This window comes from Cebus imitator, unplaced genomic scaffold (genome assembly GCF_001604975.1).
Source record: "Cebus imitator isolate Cc_AM_T3 unplaced genomic scaffold, Cebus_imitator-1.0 Scaffold42, whole genome shotgun sequence".
In the NCBI taxonomy this organism is placed as follows: Eukaryota; Metazoa; Chordata; class Mammalia; order Primates; family Cebidae; genus Cebus; species Cebus imitator.
In genome coordinates, this window is record NW_016107357.1 from 11815218 (window position 1) to 11836130 (window position 20913).

At 47.1% G+C, this 20913-nt stretch overlaps 1 protein-coding gene across 1 annotated transcript in view; it reads left to right on the forward strand.

Annotated features, from left to right (window-relative positions):
- The window catches only part of CAPN9 (calpain 9), a 52577-nt gene that overhangs the window by 12090 nt on the left and 19574 nt on the right, over positions 1-20913 (forward strand). Inside the window, exons 3-11 of the mRNA XM_017526509.2 lie at positions 374-492; positions 3590-3723; positions 8251-8419; positions 9958-10041; positions 12755-12840; positions 15270-15347; positions 17965-18125; positions 19137-19294; positions 19458-19666. Of these exons, the coding sequence (XP_017381998.1) occupies positions 374-492; positions 3590-3723; positions 8251-8419; positions 9958-10041; positions 12755-12840; positions 15270-15347; positions 17965-18125; positions 19137-19294; positions 19458-19666 (1198 nt within the window). The remainder of the gene's footprint in view (positions 1-373; positions 493-3589; positions 3724-8250; positions 8420-9957; positions 10042-12754; positions 12841-15269; positions 15348-17964; positions 18126-19136; positions 19295-19457; positions 19667-20913) is intronic.

Consider the following 20913-nt stretch of genomic DNA (forward strand, 5'->3'; position numbering starts at 1 on the left):
CAGTTCAGGCTGCAGCTACAAAATGCCTGCTCGCCAAGCCCACACTAACACTGATGGGTGCAGCCTCGGGCCTCTGGAAAGGAAGTTGCTGGAATTCACAGAGCTGATGCATCATGCAGCCATATGTCTGAAACCCAAGTAAGCATATCCTGTAACAGTGCCAAGAAGGCAACAGCTGTTTATGATAGACTGGGCAGAAGAGCAGTCAAGGGAAGCAGAAGGGGAGGGGACTTGTCAGGGTCCCGCCTGTTTTTAAACAGGTAGAAAAGACGTGGCCACATCTGGAACTCCCCGTGCCCCCTTCTGGCACAGAGTTTTCCTATTTGCTGTGAAATAGCAATGAAAACTGTGATTTATGGCTTTCATTTTGCAGGAGACTGCTGGCTATTAGCCGCCATCGCCTCCCTTACGCTTAATCAAAAAGCGCTGGCCAGAGTCATCCCCCAGGACCAAAGCTTTGGCCCTGGTTATGCGGGGATATTCCATTTCCAGGTAAGAGGCAGCCCTGGGCCAGTGGGTTTACCTCTCTGAGGCTTAGCATAATGCCGGGTACATTTTCACACTGCCTGGTAATCCTGGAAAAAATGGCATCGGATCTGTGTGACATATGGTCCTAAACCACACCAAAGCCACACTTGATCATGGAATAACAGCGAAATACCTCCGAAGAATGTTAATGGCATTGCACAGCAAATCCTTACGGAACGTAGATGTAAAACTATAAGTGATGTTTTGGCCAATCTGGAGGTCTACATGTTAAGGGTTTTATTTTTTGTGCTTTAAGCACAAATTAACTAAACTGATTATACCTCCAGGAAACTGGTTGATTTCTCATAACAGGGACTCCTTGTAGAAGAAATGTAAATTTGGAGATCTTGAGGGAGTTTTTTTAAAAATATTTTTTTATTTTTTAAAAAATAAAAACTGAGAAAAACACTAAAAAAAATAAAAACTAAAAAATATATTTTATTTTTTAAAAAATACAAACTGAGAAAAACACGGAGAGCCGCTGCTGGAGTCCCGTGTGGCCACAAACCCTCTGTCGAGGTGCTCATCGGGCTCCCAGGAGACCGTGTCCTGCCCCTTCACCTCCACTTTCTACCCCTCCACTCTCTCATCCACCCCTATCCTTACAGAGGGTTCAACCCAGACACCGAAGCTTGCCCCTTGTACTTACTTAGGCGGGTGACCTCAGGCAGTTTTCTTGGAGACACTAAGCCTGTCTACACTCATCTGAACAAAGGAGAGACTGACGCTTCCCTGCGGGCGTCCTGTAGAGCTGCGTCACATCACACGCAGGAGCTGGCACTGAGCCCACACTCCTTTACCCTCCACCCCCGGCAGTGTCACCTTCTCCTGACTCACAAGCCACCACTCGGGGCCAGCCTGTTCCTTCTGTCCCTGAGGCCTGCAATCTGATAAGCAGAGGTACTCTCAAGTCCAGTCACCAATCGCACAGACGTGTTTCAAAGGCACAGACAGCAAGCCGGCCATGTATAGTCAGGAAGCTTGCCGTTCCCAGGGGTCTGGCCTCCTGTGCCAGCTGGGGACAGAGTCACTTTGGGGTCTAGGGAAACTCTACTGCTGCTCTCCCCTAGACTTGCCACCGCCTGGCTGTCTCCCCTCCCTCCTGTGACTTCTGCTGAGACCACAGCCTTGGCTTGATGGTGTCCCCAGGAGCCAGCCTTTCCCCGGTCCCCTTGAACACACCAGGGTGGAAGTGTTGGGGGTGTTTAAGCTCAGAAAATCCAACAGAACTGCTGCCTCTACACCGGAACCAACCAACATCTGATCTTGGGCTTCCCAAGGAAATAGTGTTCTTGTCCCTGGAATGTCACAGCTGGGAGAAGCCTTGGCAATCCCCTGACCCAGTCCCCTCATTTGACCCCTGAGGACTCTGAGCCCCAGGGAGTGGAAGTGGCTGATCCAAGGTCACAAAACAGTCAGTAGCCAAGCCAGCTCTAGAACTCAGGGGTTCTGGCTCCAGCATCCTTTAGTGCCCTCAGAGATCAGGTGGGGTGGGACTGACCTGTTGTTGCCTGTCAGTCCCACAGTAACAATACTCTGCCCGCTCCCCTCCTTGGCCTCCTGGAAAGCAGAGCATTGGAAATAAATCTACCTCCTTCACACTTCTCTTCCACCCCTCAGCCACAGTACAGGTGTGTGGGTGCTAGAAGTTAGCAGAGCCTTCTGGCCTGGCAAATACATCTCTCCTGGCTCACAGGTCCCCTGAGCCGGCCCCTCTGCAAGGAAGACCAGCCCTGATGCTCCTCCCCACCCCTCCCTTGCTCAGGAAGCCCAAGGCCCAGGCCTGGACTTTAAACACCTGTCTCAACTGTGCCTCAGTCCAACTGAAGCTGCGAATAGCCCCAAGAGTGGGAAGCCCCAGAGGGGAAGTCCAGCTGGGGCAGGTGACGGGAATCTTCCTTAACACACACACACACACACACACACACACACACACAAACCCTCAGCCCACACTATGGCTGAGTCTTCTGATAGGGATTGAATCACTGATGCAGCAAGATGCTCAGGATGACACAGCAAAACTGTAAATAAATGGCTCCCAGAACCACGGTGCCTACCCTCCTCTTTCGACCTCTTTCTCCTTACTCTTCAAGGTTACCTTAGGATCGCTCTCAGGCCAATTGAACCAGAAAGAATGGGGAGAAGGTGGGGCCCTGGAGCATACACAGAGAAACTACACAAGGTCCTTGACTCATTCCAACCTCCCTCCTGTTCCCAGCCGACCACACACAAGCTCATGCACATGTATACATATGGCATACATATGCTCAAACACAAACCTGTGTATATGCAGTTGCAAACACATGTGTGCATACATGCATGCACACACATGCAAACGTACATGTGCCTGCATGCACTCGGTTGCACACATGTGAGCAAACACATGCTTGCACAGTGCAATGTATAAATGAACCACAAACGATGCACATACCTGTCATGTCTGCATGCACGCATGTGTATATGCATGTGTGCACACATACGCCTTCACACACACCCACGCTCCCCTCATGTCTCTTCGCCTGGCACGCGGGGAACACCGAGTCCACCTGCCTCCTGTGTGAATGGCCAACAAATCAGTCTTAGGGGCTTCACCTACGGGCGAGAAGGGAGAAACAGTTAAGGAAAATTGGAGCTAGACCCTGAAACTGAGTGGGAGAGAATATCAGAGACTGGGCTACAAAATAGCAAAACCAAACCCTACGTTACCATTTCCCCTCTTCCACAAAAACAACTTTCTTGTGAAGACGAAAACTAATTTAGAGCACCTCAGAGTGTCTGCCTGTGACTCCTGTCCTGCCTCCTCCCTCGCCCCCGGCTTTGATGGGTTGACCCTGAGTCTTTGAGCTGATGTCAGTGGTTGGTGCTGGGTAGAATGCTCAGCTTGTAACTTAGTGGACAAAGCCCAGGTGCCCCACCATGGAACCCATGTGTGAGTTTCAAAACTACCCTATGGGTAGCTTGGTCAAAGGGTAAGAAAGCAAGAGGATGAACACTTACAGACAAGGCCTGGAGCTCCTGTGCAGCTGACTCCCATCATCTCCCTCTTTATCCTGGGCAACAGTTCTGGCAGCACAGCGAGTGGCTGGACGTGGTGATCGATGACCGTCTGCCCACCTTCAGGGACCGCTTGGTTTTCCTCCACTCTGCCGACCACAATGAGTTCTGGAGCGCCTTGCTGGAAAAAGCCTACGCCAAGTGAGTGATAGCTTTCCCAGCTGGGCAGCCTCCTGACAGGTGTCCCTCCACAGGCCTTTGTAGAGAGCATCTAAGGGCTGGGGAGGAAACCGGGGCTCTGGGTTCACATGTGAGGCTCACCATGACCCAACCTTCTCAGCATTTGAGCAGGGTTGGAGGTGGTTTTCTTGTCGTGGCCTAGATGTGCCCATCTTTGAGAACAGTGGCTACGTTCATGACCCTTTGTCTCCCTGGGTCATGAATCTGGCCCTTGGAAGAGCTGGGAAGATGAGCGGAGGGGGGTTCTGGCTGTGCCAACAGCACTTGGTGCTTCAGACTTCCCTTGGATACTGGCATGGCTCAAACATCCGGGCTGTTAACCACGTGGCTATAGACACATCAATTGTCCATCCCACAGGATGCTGCTTTTTTATTTTTAAAAATATCGTGATAAAATCTATATGACAGAGATGTTACCACTTTTGAGTGTGCAGTTCAATGGCATTAAGTACATTCACATTGTTGTGCAGCCACCACCTCCATCTATCTCCAGAACTTTTCATCTCGCAAAACTGAAATTCTGTCTCTATTAACCAACAACTTCCTATTCCTCCCTTCCCACAGCCCCGACAACACCACTCCACTGTCTGTTTTTATGATTTGACTAGTCTAGGAACCTCATATAAGTGGAACCAAGACATTCATTTTTTTAATTATTTAAGTTCTGTGGTACATGTGCAGGACATGCAGGTTTGTTACATAGGTATATGCGTGCCACGGTAGTTTGCTGCATCCATCACCCATTATCTACATTAGATATTTCTCCTAATGCTATCCCTCCCCTAGCCGCCCACCCTCCTGCTACACCTCTCCTAGCCCCCCACTTCCCAGGCCCCAGTGTGTGATGTTCCCTCCTTGTGTCCATGTGTTCTTATCATTCAACACCTACTTATGAGTGAGAACATGCAGTGTTTGGTTTTCTGTTCTTGGGTCAGTTTGCTGAGAATGACGGTTTCCAGCTTCATCCATGTCCCTGCAAAGGACATGAACTCATCATTTTTTATGGCTGCATAGTATTCCATGGTGTATATGTGCCACATTTTCTTTATCCAGTCTATCATTGATGGCCATTTGGGTTGGTTCCAAGTCTTTGCTCTTGTGCCACAAAAAACATAGGTGTGCATGTGTCCTTATAATAGAATGATTTATAATCCTTTGGGTATATACCTAGTAATGGGATTGATGGGTCAAATGGTATTTCTAGTTCTAGATCCTTGAAGAACCGCCACACTGTCTTCCACAATGGTTCAACTAATTTACACTCCCACCAACGGTGTAAAAGCATTTTTATGTCTCCACATCCTCTCCAGCATCTGTTGTCTCCAGATTTTTTAATGATCGCCATTCTAACTGGCCTGAGATGGTATCTCAATGTGGTTTTGATCTCCATTTCTCTAATGACCAATGATGATGAGCTTTTTTTCATATGTTTATTGGCCACATAAATGTCATCTTTCGAGATGTGTCTGTTCATAGCCTTCACCCACTTTTTGATGGGGTTGTTTGCTTTTTTCTTGTAAATTTGTTTAAGTTATATGTAGATTCTGGATATTACCCTTTGTCAGATGAGTAGATTGCAAAAAAATTTTCCCATTCTGTTGGTTGCCGGTTTACTCTAATGATAGTTTCTTTTGCTGTGCAGAAGCTCTGGAGTTTAATTAGGTCCCATTTGTCTATTTTGGCTTTTGTTGTCATTGCTTTTGGTTTTTAGTCATGAAGTCCTTGCCCATGCCTATGTCCTGAATGGTTTTGCCTAGGTTTTCTTCTAGGGTTTTTATGGTGTTATGTCTTATGTTTAAATCTTTAATCCATCTGGAGTTAATTTTTGTATAAGGTGTAAGGAGGGGGTCCAGTTTCAGTTTTCTGCATATGGCTAGCCAGTTTTCCCAACACCATTTATTAAACAGGAAATTTTTTCCCCATTGCTTGTTTTTGTCAGGTTTATCAAAGATCAGATTGTTGTAGGGGTGTGGCATTACTTCCGAGGCCTCTGTTCCATTGGTCTATATCTTTGTTTTGGTACAAGTACCATGCTGTTTTGATTACTGTAGCCTTGTAGTATAGTTTGAAGTCAGGTAGTGTGATGCCTCAAGCTTTGTTTTTTTGTTTGTTTGTTTTTGTTTTTGTTTTTTTTGCTTAGGATTGTCTTGACTATGCAGGCTCTTTTTTGGTTCCATATGAAATTTAAGACGATTTTTCCCAGTTCTGTGAAGAAAGTCAATGGCAGCATGATGGGGACAGCATTGACTCTATAAATTACTTTGGAGAGTATGGCCATTTTCACAATATTGATTCATCCTAACCATGAGCATGGAATGCTCTTCCATCTGTTTGTGTCATCTCTTATTTTCTTGAGCAGCGGTTTGTAGTTCTCCTTGAAGAGCCACTTTTAGGTTCAGCCTGGATCTTCAAATCATGAGAATCCTGTTCTCAGAGACAGAAAGTAGGATTGTCTTGCTTCTACCTCCAAGTGAGGCATAAAAGTGGCAAAATCAAGTGAAGGTGTACTGTAGTTAAATTAATCTTGAAATCAGCAGGACAGAATTAAAGACATCACAGAAGAACCAAAGACGCCCACTCTTGCCCTCTGTCCCACCCAAACACCATCAGTGCCACCAGAAAGGCTTTAAGGGAGGAAAGGGGCACTCTTTCCAAGTCCAAGCCCAGCTCTGCCCCTTGGTGAGTGCCCCACACATCAGGATGCAAGCAAGGCAAGAGAAACTATGCATCATCTAGTTTCTAAACATGAAAAAAGGTTTATTGGAGTCATTTATAAAGGCCAAAAATGGTTGAGAGAACACCTCACCAAAAAAAAAAAAAAGGATGTATAGATGGTGTTTTGGTTAGTTTTATGCGTTAACTTGATTGGGCCAAGGGATGCCCAGATAGCTGGTGGAGCATTATTTCTGCGTGTGTCTGTGAGGTTGTTTCTGAAGAAAATAGTTTTTAAATCAGTAGATTGAGTAAAGAAGATTGCTGCCACCAATGTGGACGAGCATTATTACATTTGTTAAAGGTCCAAATAAAAGACAAAGACAAAGGAAGGGTGAATTCAATCACCGCACTTGAGCTGGGACATCCATATTCCCCTGCTCTTGGATATTGGAGCTCCTAGTTCTCAAACCTTTGGACTCAAACTTGGACTTACATCATCAACCCCCTGATTCTCCTGCCTCAGCCTCCCGAACTCCCTATTTTTTTCATGTAGGCTCACATAATGATTCCTTCCAAAGAGTACAGTATGGAAAGGGGAGAGAAGGAGTAACTTTCCAGTAGAGAAACCTGACTAACACTACCTTAGCCAGGTGATCAAGGCCAGCATCAACCATAGTAAGGCATGTGGTTAGCAGGTACCCTGGATATGATGAGATGAGAGGAGTGCTTTGCCTCTGGGGTCTTACTCCCGCTAACCAATAGCCCTACTCTTTTTTTTATTATTATTAACTTTTTTTTTAGAGACAGGGTCTTGCTGTGTCACCGAGGCTAAAGTGCAGTGGCACCATAATAGCCCACTGTAGCCTGGAACTCCTGGGCTCAAGTGATTCTCCTGCCTCAGCCTCCCAAAGTGCTGTGATTACAGGCACCAACCACCACACCCAGCTATTTATTTTAATTTTTAAAAAGTTTCATTTTATAATTTTATGGATGCATAATAGTGTACGTATTTATAGGGCACATTTGATGCTCTGATTACAAGTGCGCAATGTGTGATGATCAAATCAGGGTAATTGAGATACTCATCACCTCAAGCATTTATCATTTCTTTAATAGCCCTAGTCTTATCATGAGAAAAAAAAATTAGACAAATTCTAATCCTACAGTATACCTGCCCAGGACTCCTCAAAACCATCAAGGTCATCAAAAACAAGGACAGTCTTAGAAATTGTCACAGCCACAAGAAGTCTGAGGACATGTGAGGACTCAGGTGCAATGTGGGGTCCTGGGTGGGATTCTGGAACAGAAAAGGACATTAGGTAAAAACTAAGGAAGCCCAAATGAGCTATTGTATTAGTCTGTTTTCATGCTGCTGAGAAGAGAGAAGGGAAGGGAAGGAAGGGAAGGGAAGGGAGGGGAGGGGAGGGGAGAGGAGGAGAGGGGAAGGAAGGGAAAGGAAGGGGAGGGGAGGGAGGAGGGGAAGGGAGGGGAGGGGGGAGTGGAGGGGGAATGGGGTGAGAGGAGGGGAGGGGAGGGGAGGTTCAGACAGTAAGTGGTAGAACTAGGATTTGAACACGCAGCCACTCAGGCACCAGGGCTGCTGCTCTATACCACCACACCACATACCTCCCTTGCAGGAAGCTCAGGATCTTTGGCTTCCTCAGAGCTCCAAACAAACCCCGATGCTTTCTTCCCATCTTCCTTCCATACCACCCAGCCAGGACAAGCCCTGGGAGATGGTTCTGGCTTAGTTAGAAGAGCTCTGACTGCAGGATGCCCTGGTGGCCTCCCGAGGTCCCTGACTGTCTCCTCTCTCTCCTGCCACGCTTGCAGGCTAAACGGGAGCTATGAAGCTCTGAAGGGAGGCAGCACCATCGAGGCCATGGAGGACTTCACCGGGGGTGTGGCAGAGACCTTCCAAACTAAAGAGGCCCCAGAGAACTTCTATGAGATTCTAGAGAAGGCTTTGAAGAGGGGCTCCCTGCTGGGCTGCTCCATTGACGTAAGTGGCTCATGGGTTCCCATTCCAGGCACGATGCTGGGGCTGCAGTCTGCACCAGGTACCCTGGCCACACCTGAGGAGGGTCTAACTGTTGGGGGGCAGTGTTTTTCCCTACTAATTAAAACACAGGTTTTAACCAGGCCTGGTGGTATGTCTCTGGAGTCTGAGGCAGGAGGATCCCTTGAGCCCAGGAGTTCGAGGCTGCAGTGAACTATGATCGTGTCACTGCTCTCCAGCCTGGGTGACAGAGCAAGACCCTGTCTCTAATAAATAAATAGCAAATAAAACACAGGTTTCTATTTAATGGCTGTCAAGTGACCGAGGTAAGATGTTCTTGCTGTGTCAGATTGAACGATCTTGAGGCCCACACAGGCGCATTGTCACCTCCTTCCCCCTGTTTCTTAGCTGCCTCTGTCCTCCAGCCCCGCCCTGAGACTGGGACCCCCGGGCCTGTACCCTTCACAGCTCTCTCCCTGATTGTGCAAACAGCCACACTTGTCCACACACAAACATCAAGGTCAGCTGGTTTGATTTTACTGAAATGAGATCTTTCTACCAGTTTTCTGAAATTTGGGTTTTTTTCATTTTATATACTATGAAAAAAATAGCAGATAGAAGTCTAACGGTATTTTTTTAAAATTTCTTTATGCAAACAAACACACACACACGTATAATTTTACTTCATCTTTTAAAAAATATTTTTGTTGTTTTTTTTTATGGACCGCTATGACACTAGGCAATTTTTTTAATCGATTCCAGTTTTCTGTTTCCTCTTAGATTTCTATTTCCTCTTAGCCTTGGGGTCTGTTTTTGTAATGAATTAGCCAGTTCCTCTGAACTTTCAGGCTTGTGATGCAGAGCTGTGCGTCCTATTGTTCTTTTCCTTTTTTTTTTTTTTTGAGACGGAGTCTTGCTCTGTCGCCAGGCTGGAGTGCAGTGGCACAATCTCAGCTCACTGCAACCTCCGTTTCCCAGATTCAAGCGATTCCTCTGCCTCAGCCTCCCAAGTAGTTGGGACTACAAGTGCCTGCCACCACACTTGGCTAATTTTTTGTATTTTAGTAGAAACGGGATTTCACCATGTTGGCTAGGATGATCTCGATCTCCTGACCTCTTGATCCACCCACTTTGGCCTCCCAAAGTGCTGGGATTACAGGCGTGAGCCACCGTACCCGGCCTGCATCCTATTGTTACATACTTCTTTTCATCTCTGGGATGTATGTGATTGTGTCTTCACTCTCATGTTATACTACATGAAGGTGATAAGTTGTTCTGTTTGGGAAAAAAATAGGGAACTCTTCAGTGGAGTCCACACTGGGAATGGGCGCCTCCCCATCCTGGGGAGAGACTGGAACTTACCATATGTCACTGCTAGACATCCTGGGGGAGTCCTGGGCATAGCCCACGCCCATGGCCTTCACCTGGGGCAGCAGGAGGGACTGGAGGTTGTGACTGGGCCAGCCATGTAGCTGGGTCTGATCCAGTAGGGGAGGCTTGACTTAGACAGTGGGTGTGACTCTGCTTTTTCCACGTTTTAGACCAGAAATGCTGCAGAATCTGAGGCCCGGACACCATTTGGTCTTATTAAGGGTCACGCCTACACTGTAACGGGAACTGACCAGGTAGGCGACTTGAACTCCAACCGCAGGATGTGGGGAGATGTGTAACAATGCTGGTCCCTTAGGCATTTATTTAGTGCATTGCAGTTTAAATGTCTGCCGTTCAGACATTTCAGAGACTATGTCACCTGAATAGGCAGGCTGGGATTCGAAATGGCAAACCAGGAAAGAGAGAAACATGTGATTCCACCGCAGCACAAAACTCATTTAGCAGGTGTAAGTGCCTGGTCTTTGTTTTTAATTTCCTTTCTTTCCCAATTTACATCAGTCCTATGTTAGGATTGTCCAGAGAAATAGAATTACTAGGGAACCAAATATATATACACACACACTTACACACACACACACACACACACACACACACACACACCACAGTTGACCCTTGAACAACACAGGTTTGAATTTATATGGGAATTTTCTTCCATCTCTGCCATCCCCAAGACAGCAAGACCAACTTCTCCTCCTCCTCCTCCTTCTCAGCCTACTCAACATGAAGATAAGGATGAAGACCTTTATGACAATCCACTTCCACTCAATCAGTCATAAATATACCTTCTCTTCCCTATGATTTTCTTGATGATATTTCTTTTCTCTGGCTTATTTATTGTAAGAATACAGTGTATAATATAAATAACTATAAAATATGCATTAATTGGCTCTTTATGTTATTGATAAGACTTCTGGTCAATGGTAGGTTATTCAGAGTTAAGTTTTAGGGAAGTCAAAAGTAATACAAGAGTTTTGACAATGCAGGAGGGTTGGCACCCCAACCCCCACATTGTCCCAGGATCGGCTATAAAAAGATTTATTGTAAGGCATTGGCTCATGCAATTGTGAAGAGTGGGAAATCCCATGATCTGCTCTCTGCAAGGTAGACACCCAAAAAGCCCGTGGTATAGTTCTGGTCTGAGTCTGGAGGGAAGGCCCAGCAACCAGGAACACCAATGGTAAAAGTCCCAGTCTGAGGGCAGGAGAGACTGATGTCCCAGCTCAGGCACCCAGGCAGAGAGAGTGAATTCCTCCTTCTCTGCCTTTTTTGTTCTAGTCAGTTCTTCACAGATGAGATGAGCCCACCCACACTGGGCAAGGCAATCTGCTTCACTCAATCCACTTAAATCTCATGTCACCCAGGAACACCCTTGCAGACACAACCAGAATAACCTTGAAGCAAATATCTGGGCACCCCATGGCCCAGTCAAATTGACGCATGAAATTAATCACCACGAGTCCCATTCTCTGTAGCTGTAGCCCAGGGTGAAACTGATCCCTGGAGACACCCAGACTTCACACAGCACCACCTTGACTTCAAGGGAGTCGTTGGTTACGAGGAGATATCCTTGAGGGACACGAGGGGAAGAGAAAGAAAGAGAATCAGATAAAAGAGGAAGGCAAGAAGCCAAAGGTATCACTCTCCCAGACTCGAGCTCAGCAAAGCCCAGAAGTCTACCTTGCCCAGTCCATGCCTCCCCTGGACCAGTCTCCAGCCCAGTACTTAGAAGGCACAGGTGCGCCTGGTCTTCTGTGGCTACCCACATTTTGAATGACATCCTCTGAATGTGTGGGGAGTCAAGAACACAGAAGGAAGGCCCTGCCCTTCCTTCTCACTAGAGCCAAGGTGTGAGAAGCAGGTAGGCTCTTTGAGATGCTTTAGAATGTCAGCTATTTGTGTTGGTTCCTTTGTCCTCCTTCCCCATCTGTAGATGCCTTGCAGATCACTCACTCAAGAGGGCATGTGATTTTCGAGGTTAGATCTTCTTCGTATTCCACCTAACAACAGAAACCTCCCATCATCTTTGTTTGCTTGATTTTGCATTTTCTCCCCCTACAAGGAACTCACCAGCCCTGAACATTTCAAATTAAATAAGCCTTTTACATGGTGAGCCACAAGCCACATCTTGAACTCTGAAGAGCTGATGTTATTTGAATTTTTACACGTCCAAAATACTATTTATGCCAAATGCATGAGGATAAAACGTTCTGACTGCTACCGTTTCTGGTTAGTCGATAACTAGAAGTCTTTCACTTTCACTCTCTCACCTTCAAAACCCTTCTCAAATGTATTGGCCCTTGTCCCTGATTCTGGGCAGAGAGCATGAGGGCACACTGGCTCAAGGGCAATCGAGGTGAACAGCAGGAATCCTCATAGACACCTGAAACAAGGAGACTATTGGGCTTAGAAGACATAAATGCTGTTTTTATTTATTGTTGTGTTTCAATTCCCAGAACATGCTTATTTTCTTATCATTCATCTGTGCATAGGATGCTAGGATGAAGAAAGTTCAGTAATAGTTCCAGGAGCACCTTTGAGGACTAGTCTTTACCATTCACTGGGATAGATGCTGAAGACGCCTAAGACTTGGCTCTTGCCTCTAGGGAGATCCCAGTCTAGAGAGAAACTCATCCATTTGTAGATTCATGTGGACTCATTTCATGTTAATTACAATTCTACTTTACTTCCCAGATGTGGCATAAGCATTTTGGTGCTTAATATAGTATCATTGGCAATACTAGCAATTAATCAATAGGAATTAGAAGATTCCAAGGGCTGGCTAAGAACTGGTGAACTTTTACATACCTTCAGCAGCGTTTTAGCCAAGAGGCTTTCCACAAAACTGGTCCTGGATGGAGATGGTCCCCTCTGGAGCACATGGATGAATGTGGCCAAACCTCCACCATATTTATCATTTCACACTTCCCTCATACTTTTCCCTTCTAGGTAAACTTCCGAGGCCAGAAAATCGAACTCATCCGAGTGCGGAACCCTTGGGGCCAGGTTGAGTGGAATGGGTCATGGAGTGACAGGTTAGTCACCCTATCCCGCCAGAGAGGCGGGTTCCCAGGGCATGTGGGGCCAGAGCTGGCTTATGAAGACATGTGAAGGAGTGGCCTGTCTACGGTCCCCCTGGGCTCTGCCTCAGGATTCTGGGGTGGCCTTTCTTCTTCCCCTTTCAGTCCTCAAGCCGAACTTGCATCACACTTGTTTCTCAAGAAAGGCTTCTACAACAGCACTCTAACTTTCACAAATTGTATTTATGTCAATACGTAAATGTGTGGACATAAATACCAATGATGTGGTGAAAAGCTTTATCTGCAGTTGTGAGTAGCTCCAGTAAGCTGTGTGTGTGTGTGTGTGTGTGTGTGTGTGTGTGTGTGTGTGTGTGTATTTGGAGTGTGTGTGTGTATTTGGAGTGTGGGAATCCTTGGAATATTACCTAGCACGTAACTGTAGGATTCTCTCTGATGGTCACTGACTGTGGTGGAGGCCCGATGGCCCAGCAGAGAAATAGAAGAAGTGGGGCTGAGCATGGTGGCTCAGGTCTATAATCCCAACACGTCAGGAAGCCAAGGCGGGAGGATCACTTGAGCATGAGAGGTCCAGGCTGCAGTGAGCCATGACTGCACAACTGCATTCCAGCCTAGGCAACACAGAAAGACCCTATGTCTTAAAAAATAATAATAAAATAAATAAAGGAAGTGGAATTGAAATTTCACCTATTACAGAGCTGTTAACCAGAGTTTCGGCCCCTAGTTATAAAGAAAGGTCTGGATTTTCTGTATGTGTCCCCACAGCTCCCCCAGCTCTAGTCCCTTGGGAAGCGGCCCAGGTGCCTGGGAACCAGCGATGTCTGTGTAGGTGCGTGGCAGGGCCCGCCTGAAGCTCTTGCCCCTCCTCTGCCTCTGGGGCTCCTGAAGGCCTTTCCTGCCACACCCAAGGCCCTTGAGCTTCTGGGGAACTCTGAAGCTCGTCTGGAACTTGGTTAAAACTGAGCCAGTGTTGTTTGCCCTCAGTCCAGACAAAGCTACCAGGTCACCACACATGGTGCAGCCGCTGCCGTGTTAGCCAAACCCCGACGTGAGGGCGGCACACACAGGCATGTGCTTTCCAGGCTGCCATCGTCCCCTGGAGGCTCTTGTCCCACCGTCCTTGGCTCTGGCCTTGGCTGCTGCCTTCTGAGAACCAAGAAGCACTGGCAGAGATGAGCTGAGACAGGCTGAGGAGGGAAGAGATTGGCCTCCCTCTCCTGGCAGAAATGGAAAGCGCAGAGAAATACTGAAAACAAAACTAGTGAGACTGCATCATGCTGGAAGATGTGTGGCGCCCCTCAATTTAGGAGTCTACAAAGGGAAAATGGGCCATGGTCTCCCCTTTTCTGGGACTCACAGAGGTAAAAACAAAGAAAGCAGCTGGACGTGGTGGCTCACGCCTGTAATCCCAGCACTTTGGGAGGCTGAGGCAGGTGGATCCCCTGAGGTTGGGAGTTCGAAACCAACCTGACCAAAATGGAGAAACCCCGACCATGAGTAGGGTTGAAGGCACTGTGTGGCCAGCCTGTCAGGCTGATTATCTGGGTTTGAGCCACTTAGAGGATAATGGCTCCAAAAGCACATAACGGCTGCTAATTCCACCCTTCTGACCCTGGCCCATGTGCCTAGAGAGAGGGTCCTGCTGATCCTCCCCTCTGATCTCCTGAGCACTCACTCCCCTGAGGCTGAGTGGAGATCACAGGGTGAGGGGGAGCTGCCACATCGGCTGTAGCACCACTAGAGTGGTGATATACTTTGAACTATTTGGAAGTGGCTGTGGGGGTCACAGAAAATGCAATGAACTTGGAGTCATAATGCTGAGTTTGGAGGGTGATGGGCAGTCACTTCCGCCCCTGCTCTTCACTGAGCGCATGTCCATGGACCCCCCTGAGCCCTCTTGTCTGCACGACGGGCACGCCTAGCTCACAGAACCCCACCTGACTTGCTAGTGAGGTCAAATGCAGAAGGTGCCTGGCACAGACAATAGCAAGCATAGGCATTATCACTTTTCCGAGTGTCAGCTTACCCACTAAGAGGAGAGCCCAAGTGCTGCTCCAGGTCACATGGGATTTGGAGGCCAGGCACGAACGTCCATGGGCTTGTGGCTTCCAGCTGGGCCCTTGCTATCCCTGCTGGCATGCAACACCTTGTGACCGTCCCATGATAATCTTCCATGTCGGCGGTTCAAATCATCCTCAGAGGCATTTTATCCATCAGCAGCGCTTGGAGACGTACTTTCTGACCAGCCCTCTTATCTGGGGGCCAGGGGCTCAGCAGCCGCTGCATCCCTGGGTGCATTTCTGAGACCCAGTGAGTAGTCACTGAGCAGGACTTATTTCCTCCAACACCGCACGCTGTGGGCTCCGCATCAAGGCCATTATGACTCTTCATGACCTCTGCCTGAACACCGATTTGTTTATTCCTAGTTCTCCGGAGTGGCGTTCTGTTGGTCCAGCTGAGCAGAAGCGTCTGTGTCACACTGCTCTGGATGATGGAGAATTCTGGTACAGTGCTTGTTCCTGTGTTCACTGCAGATACGAGCAAGCCCCATGGCCCTGGGGTGTAAGGAGCACCACGTTTCTCTCTCTCTCTCCCCCCCAACCCCCCCACTTTTTCTTTCTTGTTGCCCAGGCTGGAGTGCCATGGTGTGATCTCAGCTCACTGCAACCTCCGCCTCCTGGGTTCAAGTGATACTCCTGCCTCAGCCTCCCAAGTAGCTGAGATTACAGGCATGCACCACCACACTCAGCTCATTTTGTATTTTTAGTAGAGAGTGGGTTTCACCATGTTGGCCAGGCTAGTCTCAAACTCCTGACCTCAGGGGATCCACCTGCCTTCGCCTCCCAAAGTGCTGGAATTGCAGGTGTGAGCCACCGCACCTGGCCTTCTCTCTCCCTTTCTGGCAAATCAGATTTATCTGTCTCAGACCTCTCATATATACCCAGACTAGAAAGAAATTTAATCTCCTTCCTGTCTTGGTGGGGGCTCACCTCAGCTCTCAGCTTGCTGAAGAGTCTTCAGGGGTTTCCTGCAATCCAGTGGAGGAAGACTCTCTGGTGTCCAGCCTCACACCCCTCCTTGGAGCTCTGTTATCCAAGTTTACACAGTGAATTTGAAGACAGGCAACCATGTGGCTCACAGGGTCCATCCCCTCCACGCCCACCTTGGTGAGAAGGACCTTTGAAGGCAGCTGCCCTGAGGACACCTAAAGATACAGACCTAAGTGGGAAGGAAACATTTCTACTGTGGACTTTCCCTTGGCCTGAATCTCTTTGTTTAATTGGAAATGTATACTGAGCCTTCATCGTTAGAATCTTTTACAGTCTTTTCTTCCTGTTTGGGATCTAGAAATTGGTCCTTCTAACCCTGCAAGACCCAATTTCTGGGTTCTGGCTCTGTTCCCTTCCATGTGCTCCAAGTGGTCAATTCTTGCCTAAGCTCATCTCTTTCTTGTAACAGCTTTTAAAACACAACAACCCAAACCATGAATATTCCAGCTTTTTCCATTCTTTTCCCATAGAGCACAGCCTCAGTGGTAACTTGTTCCACCTTCTGTATTTTGACAGTTGTCTTAGTCTATTTTGGCGGCTGTAACAAAAGACCATAGACTGGGTGGCTTACAAAGAACAAAAACTTATTTCTCACAGTTCTAGATACCAGGAAGTCCAAGGTCACGCCCCAGGCATTTTTGATTTGTAGATGGATCCTTCTCCCTGTGTCCTCACATGGTAGAAAGAGGGCAAGGCAGCTCTCTGGAGCCTCTTTTATAAGGGCACTAACCCCATTCATGAGGGCTGCACCCTCACAACCTAGTCATCTCCCAAAGGCCCCACCTCTTAACACTATTACTTTGAGGGTTAGTATTCAACATATGAATTTAGGGGAAGCCACAAACATTCAGTCCATGAAAACATGCAGCAGATTTACCCAATGTTTTACCACGGCACAACATAGATATCCATTTTCCAGCTCTGGTAGCTCCATGTTCCCTCCCGCCCAAGTGCTAACATATTTTAGAACTTTGTTACGGCGGTTCTGCAATTCAAGTCACTGATAGCTCAAGGTAACACTAGCTGCAGTAGTGAATAGGCTCCAAATGTATAAAGCTCAAACACAGCAGAGTTCTTTTCTCCCTCATTGTGACAGTCCAGGCAGGATGTTCACGTTCTGTGCGTGGCACTGTTCACACAGCGATTCAGAGACCTAAACGTCTTCTGTTGCGTGGCACTGCCATCTTCTAGGGTCATATGGTCACCTGCACACAGCCAGAAGTAGAGAAGAATTTAATGACAAATTGAAGAAGACACTCCCGCTTTCTAAAAACCTTGACTCAGAAGTAAACACATCACTGCTCACATCCCACCTCCAAGTGGAAGGATGGGGTGCAGTCCTGTGCTGGTGAATGCCAGACATCTCTGCCTCAGCAACCAAGAGGGTTTAAGTTCCCCAGACTTGTGGAAAACATGCAGGTTGTCTTGAGAGATTCCCAAGCTGTCACATTAGCCATTACAGATGAACTTTGAATTTTGAAGTACAGGGGCTTTGAGTTAGGGAGTCACAAGAGAGGAGCAAAAGCTGCAGGAGGAGAGCTGAGGTCTGGAACGAGCATCACCATGTGAATTGCTGTGCAGGAGTAGGAGGTAGACTAAGCCAGCATTTGAGAGGCTGCCTGAGGTCAGGCTGGTGGAAGGAAGGTCTGGTGCAGAAGGTGCCCTCCTGGTGTTCCAAGCACCTCTCTGCCTCAGGGCCTTGCTGCCCATCTGCCTAGACTCCCAAAAGAGCTGCTTTGCCCAGTCCCTGGAGGTACAGGTCTCCACTCAGCGGTGCCCATCAGTAAGGCTTTCGTTTACCCCGTTTAAAATAGCATCCCGCCCCTACGCGCCCATCCTTCAGCCCGATTTGATTTTTCTCTATAGCACTTAGCATCTACAATCAATCTATATTTTTACCCTGGTTTTTACCTTTTTAAACTTTCTTTTACTTTAAAAAATTTTTCCATCTCCCCACACCTTGCAGCTCCCCCACTCCTTGCGGACAGGAGCTCGATGATTTGTGGATGAGTAATGAATGATGCCCTCATCATCGCCCTCCTGTGCATCATGTCTCTCCACTTTGTTGCAGGATGGCATTTAAGGACTTCAAGGCCCACTTTGACAAAGTGGAGATCTGCAACCTTACTCCTGATGCCCTGGAGGAAGATGCGATTCACAAATGGGAGGTGACAGTCCATCAGGGAAGCTGGGTTCGTGGCTCCACAGCTGGGGGCTGCCGCAATTTCCTGGGTAGGTAGGCTGCCTGTCACTCTCTCTGCCACTCCCAAATGTCCGCTGCAACCCAGAGACACCGAAGGATAAGGGGCGGGTCCTCAGAGAAAGCCTGAAACACAGACAATAAGATTTCAAAAGTGACTGGGAAAAGAAGGCTGCACAGATTTCGTTGGATAAGAATTGTTTTAGGGTAACTGCTTCGTTTTACCACTTAGGTCATTTTCCATTACAAGTAATAGAAAGCATGACTTATGCCAGTTTAGCAATAGAAAGGATTATGTCACATAAATGAAGAGCTCAGAGGGAAGGTAGGGTGGGCTTCAGATACAGCTCTGTCAGGGCTCTGGTTGCATTTGCTTGTAATTCACTGCTCTGTCCTCTTTTCTGTGTTGACTTTTCTCTGTCTGGCTTTCTTTATAATCACAGAAGGGCTGGCAGCAGTATCCAGGGCTTCCTGAACCCTCATTCACATGAACAGCAAGAGCTTCTAGGGGATATCAAACGAAAGTCCTCAACTTCCCTCTTATTGGAAATTCCTTGAACCAGTATTGCCCAGTGAATGCTATACATTGGTTGGCTTTGTGGCAAGAGGGACTGGCGTAGACCAACAAGAATTCATGCTGGAGCAGTGATCGGGGTCAATCCTACTCAAACTGCCCACCAGCAAGTAGATGCTAGCGGGACAACCAGAAGTCCACTACACTCTCCTTTGAAATACGGAGCGGAAAAATAAAAACGATGGAACAAACTTTAGCAGAGTAGACCCAGAATGTCCTTAAAAAGCTGCATGGGAAATGGTTGAATGAAAGACAGGATACTTTGCATTCTTGTTGGGGACTATCAAAAGTAGACTAGGAGGGTTTATTAGAACAGAGAGAGAAGATGTTACTTTCAAATGTTTCGTAGGATATATAGTGAGGGTGGATGGGGTGGGTGTGTGTGTGCGTGTGTGTGTGTGTGTGTGTGTGTTTTCTTTGTGGGGTTCTTTTAAGAAAGGGAAGATAATCTACCTCTCCCAAATGACAGATACCTTTTGGACCAATCCACAAATAAAATTGTCTCTGACTGAGAAAGACGAGGGGCAGGAGCAGTGTAGTTTCCTTGTAGCCCTGATGCAGAAAGATAGAAGGAAACTCAAGAGATTTGGTGCCAACATGCTGACAATCGGCTATGCCATTTATCAGGTAGGTGGGAGCCACACTGCATTTCAGAGTTCCCCATCTGAGTTCTAGATTCGCAGCTCCTCCTTGGTCTCATGCCTGAGACTCAACCAGGAATCCATGAACTCTGTCCGAAAAGCCAAGAGGAACGTCCCTAGGAAACCCGTCCCTTACTTGCCCATTGCAGTGCCCTGACAAAGACGAACACCTCAACAAAGACTTCTTCAGATACCACGCTTCTCAGGCCAGAAGCAAGACATTCATCAACCTGAGGGAAGTCTCCGACCGGTTCAAGCTGCCCCCTGGGGATTACATCCTGATTCCCAGCACTTTTGAGCCCCACCAGGAAGCTGATTTCTGTCTGAGAATCTTTTCAGAGAAGAAAGCCATTACCAGGTGAGTCAGAGGAACAGCTTCCAGAATCCCACTTTTTTTATATATATATACTTTAAGTTCTAGAGTACATGTGCAGATCTTGCAGGATTGTTACATAGGTTTGCTGCCTCCATCCCCATGTTACCTACATTAGGTAATGTTATCATTCCCCCACCTCCCCACCGCCTGCTATTGCTCCCCTAGCCCCCCACAACAGACCCCAGTGTGTGATGTTCTCCTCCCCGTGTCCATGTGTTCTCATTGTTCAACACCTACTTATGAGTGAAAACGTGGTGTTTGGTTTTCTGTTCTTGTGTCAGTTTGCTGAGAATGACGGTTTCCAGCTTCATCCATGTCCCTGCAAAGGACATGAACTCATTCTTTTTTATGGCTGCATAGTATTCCATGGTGTACATGTGCCACATTTTGTTTATCCAGTCTATCTTTGATGGGCATTTGGGTTGGTTCCAAGTCTTTGCTATTGTACCACAATAAACATAGGTGTGCATGTGTCCTTATAACAGAATGATTTATAATCCTTTGGGTATATACCTAGTAATGGGATTGCTGGGTCAAATGGTATTTCTGGTTCTAGATCCTTGAGGAAGCACCACACTGTCTTCCACAATGGTTGAACAAATTTACACTCCCATCAACAGCATAGGAAAAGCTGAAGTCAAATTGTTTCTATTTGCAGATGACATGACTGTATATTTAGAAGACCCCATCATCTCAGCCCAAAATCTCCTTAAGCTGATAAGCAACTTCAGCAGTCTCAGGATACAAAATCATTGTGCAGAAAACACAAGTATTCCTATACACCAATAACAGACAAACAGAAAGCCAAATCATGAGTGAACTCCCATTCAGAATCCCACTTCTTTTAGTGATTTATTCACACAGATGTCACCCGAGAAATACTAGAGCCAAGGCTACATTCTTCCCTTTTCCATTATGTACCTGAGAACCAAGGCAGGACAGTTTCTTTTCTTTCTTTCTTTCCTTCCTTCCTTCCCTCCTTCCTTCCTTCCTTCCTTCCTTCCTTGCTTCCTTCCTTCCTTCCTTCCCTCCTTCCTTTCTTCCTTCTTTCTTTCCTTCTTTCTTTCCTTCTTTCTTTCCTTTCTTTCTTTCCTTTCTTTCCTTTCTTTCCTTCTTTCCTTCTTTCCTTCTTTCTTTCTTTCTTTCTTTCTTTCTTTCTTTCTTTCTTTCTTTCTTTCTTTCTTCTTTCTTTCTTTCTTTCTTTCTTTCTCTCTCTCTCTTTTTTTTTT